The sequence below is a fragment of the Ursus arctos genome, unplaced genomic scaffold (assembly GCF_023065955.2).
Source record: "Ursus arctos isolate Adak ecotype North America unplaced genomic scaffold, UrsArc2.0 scaffold_20, whole genome shotgun sequence".
Taxonomy (NCBI): Eukaryota; Metazoa; Chordata; class Mammalia; order Carnivora; family Ursidae; genus Ursus; species Ursus arctos.
The window spans coordinates 31838809-31849402 of record NW_026622875.1 but is presented as its reverse complement, the minus strand read 5'-3'; the positions used below and the strand labels follow the sequence as shown (position 1 = coordinate 31849402).

Genomic DNA, 10594 nt, shown 5'->3' with positions numbered 1-10594 from the left:
TTACGTTCTCACCTCACCCCGCGAGCAGACTAACTTAAGCCCCGCCTTTTCCTTCCCGCTATTTAAAGCGGTTGGTTGCCTTCGTCCTGTCAGTCAGAGGACAGGGTCCCACAATTGGCGCGAGGTTGCCTCCTGACTTTGTTTTGCCGGGTTACTACGCGTCAACTTGACTGCGAGAGTACCTCGAACTTTCAGGTGGAAGATGTGGGAAGATACCTTCGCCGAGCGTAGCGACAGAAGTGAGGAGCAGGTTTCTGGTGCTGAAGTCATCGCCCAGGCCCTGAAAAACCAAGTATGGTGATTCTCCTGCAGCGAAAGCCTTCTACGGAAGCCGGCAGGGCGCGGAGACGTTGTCCCGCAGACTTGGAGAGCGCTGGGGTGGGACCGGGGAGGTTTGCCTGGAGACTTTCCTTTTAGCGCCGCGGGAGGGAACCGTGTGGCGGGGGTCCGGGCATTTACTCCCCTGTTCTTGGTCCTTAGGATGTGGCGTACATGTTTGGTATCGTGGGCATCCCAGTAACCGAAATCGCCGTTGCGGCGCAGAAGCTGGGTATCAGATATGTCGGGATGAGGAATGAGCAAGCCGTAAGTATGGACGCTGGGAGCCAAAAGCATCATTGGGAATAACTGATAATAACTGCAAATATTCATTGCAGACACTCAGCCCTCACCACTGTTCCAGTATTTCATACGTGCCAATCACGACAATCCTATGAACTGTGGTTAATCCTAGTTGACAGATGAGAAAAGTGAGACACAGAGAGGTTAAGTAATTTGCCTGAGGTGACGGTTGGTAGTGGCAGAGCCAGGATTTCAACCCACGTGTTCAGGGTCTGGAGTCCGTGCCCTTGACACTACACAGGGTTGTACTCAGCCAAGTCTGGAGGGTCGGGATTGGAAGGGAGAGTTTCCCCGGTCTGAATCCAGGCCTTCTGTCCTCGCATAACTACCTGTTATTATATTTGTTTCTGGGTATTATTTGTCCGGTCTGACATCCTCATTTGGCTGTGAGCTCCAAGAAAGGAGGGATATTATTTCTTCTTGATACATCTGTATCCCCACTGCTACATGATAGGTGCTCAGGCAGTTCCTACCAGATGAATGGGTGAAGACCAGGTCTCCTGTTATATACTAGATGGCCCTGCAAGGTGACAGTATCACAAATGGTAAAGCTGTGATTAGAACTCCAGTGTCCTATATCCCAGTCCAGTGCTCTTTCCACCACGTCATGCTTTGTAGAGGCTTATTTGGAAGCAAAAAAATGGAAAATAAAACATTTTGTTAACTCAGTCTTAGTGCTTACTCTGTCATCCCGGTCTTGCCCTCCTCTCACCAGAGCTAGCTTAAAAGATCAAGAAACAACTTCTACGATGTCATATCCTGTCAGTCCATCTAAACCACTTCCACTGTTGCTCTCTCATTCAGGCTCTTACCACCTGTTGCCCTGACAACTGCCTTGACCTTCTTTAGTGCTGCCCTTCCTCTGCCATCAGAGGTTCATTTGTTATATCCCATAGTGCCTGGTGTGGTTGGAGTTTTTGCATGATGTAGAAGCTTACCACATTTTTTTTATTAATTGAGTTAATTGGTGTTTACATCTTCCTCTGACTTATTGCAAGGAGTCAAGCCGACTGTGGGAAATACCTACTAGGAATGCCTTATAGGCATCTCAAACTCATGTCTGATTTTGAATCATTACCTTTTCCCTCCAGATTGGCTCTTCCCTCCGTATTCATGATTTGAGGCAGTGGTGCTGTGATTCACCTAGTCAGTCAAGCAAACCCAAACCTAGAGAGATATATTGAAGGAATCAGGTTTAGTCTTGGTCTTTAAGTTGAACACAATCTGGGAAGGTGAGGGCAAAACACAAAGAACAAATTTATCTAGTATAATAACTTACAAAAGATATATGTATAAGGAATGGTGCATGTAAAAGGTGACTTGTTCTCTCTGAGTGGAACAGAGAAGATTATCTGTAAAGGCAATGTTTGTTCATGCTGTTCCATTAAAATAGCTTACAGGCACAGTGGGCTGGACTGACTAGGTAACCTGAGGGGAGGTTGTAGTAAGTCCATGGCTGGAAAAATAATGTGGGCGTTTTCAGTCGGCATTGAATGAGACTGTAAAGGGTTTTCTTAATAGGTGGGAGACATAGTTAGATTTGTACTTTAGAAATCATGGTAGTACAAGAGTATGGATCAGTAGCACAGCTTGAAGTTTTATTTCCGTCCCTATAAGCTTAGTGGAGGGCCTCTGTAGGTCCCAGGTGTTTTATTGGGCATATGGATATGGAGATGAACGATATACTGTCCCTGTCCTTGGGGAGCTTATAACCTAGCTGTGGAGATAGACATAAGCAGACAGTTTTATTATAACGGGACAAGTGCTGTGAGAGAGGTATGTTCAGAGTGCTATGGAAGCCCAGAAAAGGATACTCAGCCTAAAACTTCAGAAGTTTCCTAGAGGAGATGATCCCTGAGCTGTCTCAAAGGATGAGTAGGCATTAACCAGCAAGGAAGGAGAGGACAGGCTCTTCTGGAGATGATTCTTAGGTTTGGGCTTGCTTAACGGGCTGAGTGGATCATAGAGCCACTGACTCTGATCGGGAATACAGATGGAAGAGTCAATTTGGAGGGAAAAGATAATGAACCCCAATTTGGATATGAGTTTGAGATGCCTGTAGGACATTCCCAGTAGTACACAGTCACCTCAGTCAACCTCTGACCAGTAGTCAGGATGACTTAACTAGTGCCTTGAATTAAGGGTAATGCCAGGATGATGAGAGAATGTGAGAACAGATTCAGAAGCCATACAAGAGGCAAAAGAAGACTTGGCATCTAATTACATGTTGTACTAAAGAGAAAGGTATAATTGGTCGTGACTTGATTGTCTCTCATTGGATCCTTAGAGTAATCAAGACATATACTGACCAGCTTTCCAGGAAGTAAGCACTGTTAGTTCTCACTGTTACATTTCTGACTGTGTGCTGGCAATATTTGGGGTGTTTTACATGTATTAATTGATTTCATCCTCCCAGAAGTGCTATCATTTATGTTCATTTTATAGATAAGGAAGCCAGGGCACAGAGTAACTTGCCAAAATTACACAGCAGAAAGTAGGAGAGCAGGATTTAAATCAAAACAATTTAGTTCTAGAGTCTGCTCTTTTAAGAACTGCACACAGCATTCTGCTTGTAAGTGGAGGTAACTTGGTAGAGGAATATATGTTTGTTTGTTTTGGTTTATTTATTTATTTGAGAGAAAGAGTATGTGAGAGAGAGCACACGAGCACATGAGTGGGGGTTGGGGGGTGGGCAGGGGCAGAGGGAGAAGCAGGCTCCCCACTGAGCAGGGAGCCTGATGCAGGGCTCTGTCCCAGGACCCCAGGATCATAACCTGAGCCGAAGGCAGGCGCTTAATAGACTGAACCACCTAGGCACCCCAAGAAATACACGTTTTATGATCTATAAAAAGAGTTCCTCTTCAACTTTTGACATCTGCAACAGAAGAATATAATTTCTGTTATACGTTGTTTTGTATTTTGCATTCTGTAGCAACATTTCTTATCCCGCTTTAATAAGTGGACAGTGCTCCTCGTGTCCTAATAAGTGTTCATATTGCAACAGATACTATATTTTATTCACTTGCATTCTTAGGAGTTGTCTTATTATAATCCTATGTGAATTTGGCCTTATGTGCAAAAGGGAAAAGAGATAAGGGCCAATGGAGAACAGTAACACAGAAATAGTACAGAGCCTTTGTGCACCTTCTTAGTTGGCATATGTAGTGGTGTTAAGATTATGATTCATAAAAATTTATTTTTAATTTTTACACTTAAGTCCTAAACATTTAAGTTCAGTGTACCACACATAAAGTTGAGTGGAGGTTAGAAAATATCCTATTTTTTATTATATCTAAAATGAGAAGAAATAATACTGGAAAAAAAGATGTTCCAGACTAAGAAAAAGGATTTATTTGAGAGGGAATTTAGCATATTTTCAGGTTATCTTGTATTTGATTATCGCACCTCCCCTTTTTTGCCTTGCAGCTGAAGTGTAGTTTAAAAGTAAAAACTAGGGGCGCCTGGGTGGCTCAGTTATTGAGCGTCTGCCTCTGGCTCAGGGCGTGATCCCGGCTATGGGATCGAGCCCCGGATCAGGCTCCTCCACTGGGAACCTGCTTCTTCCTCTCCCACTCCTCCTGCTTGTGTTCCCTCTCTCACTGGCTGTCTCTCTCTCTAATAAATAAAATCTTTAAAAAAATAAAAATAGGGGCGCCTGGGTGGCACAGCGGTTAAGCGTCTGCCTTCGGCTCAGGGCATGATTCCGGCGTTCTGGGATCGAGCCCCACATCAGGCTCTTCCACTATGAGCCTGCTTCTTCCTCTCCCACTCCCCCTGCTTGTGTTCCCTCTCTCGCTGGCTGTCTCTATCTCTGTCGAATAAAATAAAATCTTTAAAAAAAAAAAAAAAGAAGCTTTTAAAAAAAATAAAAATAAAAACTAACCGGGGCGCCTGGGTGGCTCAGTTGGTAAAGCTTCTGCCTTCTGCTCAGGTCATGATTCCGGGGTCCTGGGATCGAGCCCACTTAGCGAGGAGCCTGCTTCTCCTTCTCCCTCTGCCCCCACCAACTCCTGCTCTCTCTGTGTCTCTGCCTCTCAAATAAAAAAATGAAATCTTAAAGAAAAAAATGGTAAAAACTAGCAATATGCAAGCCATAAAGGGAATCTCAACAAATCTCCAAAGATTGAAAACATATAATATATGTAACTCACCATGTGGAAATAATTTAAGTAACAGAAAGATAACTAGGAAATCCCCAAACATTTGAAAGTTAAATAACACATTTGATACTTTGTAAACATTTTAAAAGACTGGCAAAATAAAAAAAACGTCAGGGCAGACTGGTCAAAAATGAAAGACAGAAAATAGAAATTACTAATAGCAGGAATGAAAAAGGACACATCAGGGGTGCTTGACGGCTCAGTCCTTTAAGTGGCTGCCTTCAGCTCTGGTCATGATCTCAGGGTCCCTGGATTGAGCCCTGCTTGGGCTCCCTGCTTAGCAGGGAGTCTGCTTCTCCCTCTCCCTCTGTTCCTCCCCGCTGCTTATGCACCCTCTCTCTCTCTCTCTCTCAAATAAATAAATAAATAAATAAATAAATCTTAAAAAAAAAAAAATAAAAGAGGGGCACCTGGGTGGCTCAGTCGGTTACACGTCTGCCTTCAGCTCAGGTTGTGGTCCCTGGGTCCTGGGATCGAGCCTGGCACCGGGGTCCTTGCTCAGTGGTGAGTCTGTTTCTCCCTCATCTTCTGTTCCTCCACCTGCTCTCTCTCTCTCTCTCTCTCTCAAGTAAATAGATAAAATCTTTAAAAAAAGAAAAAAAGAAAAAGGACACATCACTATGAACCCTAATTAACCAATGGGTTGAAGAAGAAATCCCAGTGGAAAACAAAATATTTTGAACTGAATGATAATGAAAAGATGAGAGTTCAAACTTGTAAGTCATAGCTAAAGCAGTTCTTAGAGGAAATGGTTTTAAATGAATCTATTACTAGGGAAGAGCAAAAATCAGTGCTCTAAGCTTACATTTTAAGAAGCTAGAAAAAGACTGGGAAACAAACTGAGGGCTTCAGAGGGGAGGCGGAGGGGGGATTGGGATAGGCCAGTGATGGGTATTAAGGAGGGCACATGTTGCATGGAGCACTGGGTGTTATATGCAAACAATGAATTATGAAACACTACATCAAAGGCTAATGATGTACTGTATGGTGACTAACATAACATAATAAAAGATTTAAAAAAAAAAGAAGCTAGAAAAAGAAAACCAAACTAAATCCTAAATGAAAAGAGTAAAATAAATACAAGAGCAGAAATCAGTGAACTGGAAAATAAATGAACAATATAGAAAAATCAACAAAGCTAAAAATTGGTTCTTTGAGAAGATTAATAAATTTGATAAATCCCTGGCAAGACTGATGAAAGAATAAAATAGAGAAAACACAGATTGCCAATATTAGAAATAAGAGAACATTTCTGTTGATCCCACAGATATTTAAGCAGTTGTAAGAGGATATTATTAATAAACTAGATGAAAGAGACAAGTTCCTTGAAATACTAAGAACTAGATTAGATACTAAACCATTATTTGAAACTTACAGGTAGAATATTACTTGTTAAAACTGAAAGCATTCCAATTCCTCCTTTACCATTCAGTTCCAGTCTCTTACTGAATAGTAAATTTTTATACGTGCACTTACTGTAAGGATCCAAATATGCTTAAGTCCCAGTATTTTTTTTTTTTTGTAGGCTTGTTATGCTGCCTCTGCGATTGGATATCTGACAGGCAGGTATACTAAAGTCTTTGTTTTATTTCAATTTCTTTTGAAGGCTGTCTTAAACAGAGTTTCTAAAGAAATGAGTTTCTAAATAAATGTGTAAAATGGCAAACTGAATTATATGGAGATACTTTTTCCTTGAATGTTTTAAGGTTAGCACATCTAGGGTGAAGCATTCAAATTCAATTTAAAAAATTTGAGGCAGAGCATTATATTTCAGAATTATTTTCTGTCAGAGATCAAATGACATATGTATTTGTTAAAAATTTTTTTAAAACACTTTTCTCCACACAAGAATGTACTCAGCATCAAGAATTGGCTTTTGTATGCAGTTAAATTGATTGGGCCCAAATATAACCTCTTCAAAATATGAAGAGGTTCAAAATATGAAAAGGTTAATGAAATACAGTGTGAAGATGATAGGTATCTTCTTTCCTGCAGGAAGACTGATATAATCTTTTCCTCGTTTCTTTAATAATTCAGAGAATATCCTAATAATTGCTTTACCAATTGTAGTAAAGACCTATATGTCCTCCTTTTAAAGTCCAAGAAGGTTGCCATGTTTCCCCCTAGAGTGATATTAGTCAGATATTGCATTTGATCTGCTTTTAATACAGTAAATCCTGTTTTGCTTCTAGGCCAGCGGTGTGCCTTGTTGTTTCTGGCCCAGGTCTCATCCACGCCTTGGGTGGTATGGCAAATGCAAACATGAACTGTTGGTAATTAATTGTTATTCATGATCTGGGGTGAGAAGACTTGGAATCAAGTGCTTGAGGGAATAGCTTAGTAAAAAATTAAGAACAGTATTAGAAAGAACATAAAAAATATCAGTAATCTTACATAGAGGTAAACACTGTTAACATTTTGGAGGTTTTGGAAAATTTACGTGTAGAAGCATACGGGAATACACGTATACTTAACTCATGGAGTCTACCCTGTATATAAACCTTCTTTCGGGTAACATCTTCCTGCATTAAGATACAAGTGTTTCTAGGGGTGCCTGGCTGGTTCAGTTGGTAGAGCATGTAACTCTCAGGGTCATGAGTTCAAGCTCTACGTTTGGCGTGGAGCCTACTTAAAAAAAAGATACGTGTTTCTAAATGTATATGTAGAAGCATATGGGCATAGTCTGTGTTTAACTCCTGGAAACTGGAGAGTGTATAATATGTCCTTCATCTAATATCTTCTTTCATTGAGATTTAAGTGTTTATAAACTTATGTGTGGAAGCTTGTGGGAATAGGCTCATTTTTAACTCGTGAAAATGACACTGTGTATAAAACTTAAAAAAAAAAACACATTTTGGAGTGTGTGTGTGTGTGTGTGTGTGTATTTTTATCTCGCTATATATATGAATATGTATTCAAGTCCTCTTTAAGTGCAGAATTATTTTTTAAAGACCCCAGCTTCATATGTAAGAATATATCCAATTCTTCATCTTGTTTTGCATAATTAGCAAGACAATTGAAATTAAATTTTTTCAGTTTGCTTTATAAGCTCTTTAGTGCTTACTCTTTGACCTTGCCCTTAACCCCATTTTTGGTACTTTATCAATAAAATCATGTTAAAAGGGGGTTATGTTCTAGTCAATTCATGAAATATTTAACCTTCCTAGTATAAAGGAAGATTAAACATTTAGGTATTATTTAGACTAATGTCCTAGTAGGAAGAACATTGTTCATTTTCTTGACATATGCCTTCTATCCTTTTTTCCTTCCTAGTCTTTCTTACCTACTTTAGGATCTGATATTTTTTTAATAACTTTAAGTTTGCTGTATCTTTTCTTCTTCTTCAAGGATAAGAAATTTATTGCTGAGAAATTTCTCTCACTCCACCATTTCCAAGTAGACTCACTTAGGAAAGTGTCAAAAAAATTCTTTCCTCCTTTTAATCCCAAGACTAATGGAAAGGGCATAAACATTTATTTTACATCACCACACCTAGAGGTTTAGCATCAGCATTCAGAAGGGCTTGGAAAGAGGGAGGCACAGAGGAAAAGCATTTACTATAAATTACAGCTTTTTGTAAAATTAAGGAAGGGTTCTGTTGTATCAGGTTGCTTCCTAAATCTTTATAAATCTATAGTTTGTTTGTTCGTTTGTTTTAAAGATTTTATTTATTTGAGAGAGAGAGAGCACGCATGTGTGTGAGCAGGGAGAGGGGCAGAGGGAGAGAGAGAATCCTAAGCAGACTCCACCCCCAGTGCAGAGCCTGATGGGAGGCTTGATCTCAGATCTCACCACCCTGAGATCAGGACCTGATCTGAAACCAAGAGCCGGACGCTTAACCGAGTGTTCCACCCAGGTGCCCCTAATCTATAGTTTTTAAGGGAAAATGAAATTCTCTCTCTCTCTCTCAACATACATGGCAGTTTATTAATTGGGCACTCTCCTGAGTATTTTACATGTCGATCTCATCTGTAATTCTCTTTTAAAACAATGAATATTTCAGGCCCTTGCTTGTGATTGGCGGTTCTTCTGAAAGAAGGCAGGAAACGATGGGAGCCTTCCAGGAGTTTCCACAGGTACCCAACTCTAAAATTTTTCTTAGAGTTTAGTAGCATAAATGTACACTACTAAGATTTATGGAGAAGAAATAAAAACTCCTATCTGTAAAATAAACAATTAAAATAGAGGTACCTGAGGTAATTTAAAAGTAGTTTTCCTTGACTACAAAGACAGTCTCAGTGTGCATATTAAGGGAGCTTAGGCTCCACTTAGGAGCAATCTTCAAAGGAATATATCTTTTTGACAGACTTTTAAACTCTGAAAGTCAGTTTTTTTTTGTTTTTTTTTAAGATTTTATTTATTTATTTGACAGAGAGAGAGAGACAGCCAGCAAGAGAAGGAACACAAGCAGGGGGAGTGGGAGAGGAAGAAGCAGGCTCCCCGGTGGAGCAGGGAGCCTGATGTGGGGCTCGATCCCAGGACTCTGGGATCACGCCCTGAGCTGAAGGCAGACGCTTAATGACTGAGCCACCCAGGCGCCCCTGAAAGTCAGTGCTTAAAGAATCAAGATGCAGGAATAAAAATGTTGTGGGACTATGCCTCTCAAACTTTAGAGAAGTAAAAAGTTGAGAGGAAAAATACTACGTAAAATAACTATTAGTAGACTCTGGACAAGTTCATTTTTATTTTAGAAGGCCAAAAGAAAGTATTTAAAAATTTCTAAAAACTTAAAAGAATTTGTCAACAAAATGCTATTGTGGTTTGTTTGTTGTGTTTTTGGGTTGACTTTTTTTTTCTATGTATTTATTACAGGTACAACAGAGGTCTTCATAAATAGTTGCATAAAACAAAATGCTGCAACTTTAAGAATAGTTATAGAAAGCAAATAAGTGAGAGTGAATGATTAACTATTAAGAAAATATTTGCGCATTTCTAGCACAAAGTTCTGAGCAAAGTTAAAACCTTAGGCAAGTCTGCTGGTTAGTCCAGAAGTCATTGTGAGAACCTCAGAAAATAAACATAGTGTTTTCTATATGATTTAAATTACTATAAAATATTAGATCTTGGTATAGGTTGATGCAAAAGTTATACTTTTATCCTCTTGAAAGGGAATTGAAGTTTACTTAATTAATGGTAAAGAATAACAACCATTGTTTAAAAGATGCTGATATATTTGAAAAATAAGCAGAACAGATAAGTTATTTAAAAGGAAATTTAAACTAATTACAGATACTTTATAGAAGAGAAGAAAGCAGAGGATAATGTCCACTGCAAATATTTTTTCCTGAAAAGGAAAATAATAAAAGTTTATTAGATGAAATTAAAAATGTGAAGAGAAAATCACTGATTTGATTTAAAATCCAAGTATCTGTTTTTATGGAAATACTTTAGATGGCATGACCAGGAACAGACTGAAAAATCTTAATTCTGTCATGTTCATAGGACTAAGACTACCAACTTTCATACCAAAAAGTATCAAGAGACACCATTTCTATATATTGCTTCAGAGTATATTAAACAGTGAAAAATTAGCACTGCTGAATTGACACATCCCAAACAGCATAGCAGTAAAATACATAACAGGAAAATTGGCAGACATGTAATAAGGATAGATTATAATTGTAATAAGGTGAAGCAGGTGAAGTTTTGTATTCCTGACTGTGGAATTTCAGGGTCCAGGAATGTGCTCATTTTAATTTTTAGTGGACATTATCAGCTTATCTTCCCATTTATACTCTTACCAGCAGCTTGGGAGAGTGCTGCTTTCCTGTGTGGCGGTAAATGCTGAGTCTTATCAAAGTCTTTCATTTTTA

General features: G+C 39.3%; 1 protein-coding gene across 5 annotated transcripts in view; it reads left to right on the top strand.

The window, feature by feature from the left end:
* Window positions 1–91: 91 nt before the first annotated feature.
* HACL1 (2-hydroxyacyl-CoA lyase 1) overlaps window positions 92–10594 on the top strand; it is a 43553-nt gene continuing 33050 nt past the window's right edge. For 3 of the 5 annotated variants that reach the window (XR_008960601.1, XR_008960600.1, XM_026496971.4), the window contains exons 1-5: window positions 129–292; window positions 481–585; window positions 6307–6347; window positions 6974–7054; window positions 8785–8857. Coding sequence is in view for 1 of the 5 variants with exons in the window: in XM_026496971.4 (XP_026352756.2) it covers window positions 203–292; window positions 481–585; window positions 6307–6347; window positions 6974–7054; window positions 8785–8857 (390 nt within the window). In the remaining 4 variants the exon portion in view is untranslated. Of the gene's footprint in view, window positions 293–480; window positions 586–6306; window positions 6348–6973; window positions 7055–8784; window positions 8858–10594 lie in introns of those variants that run through there. The other 2 variants (XR_008960599.1, XR_008960602.1) reach the window with 2 other exon arrangements.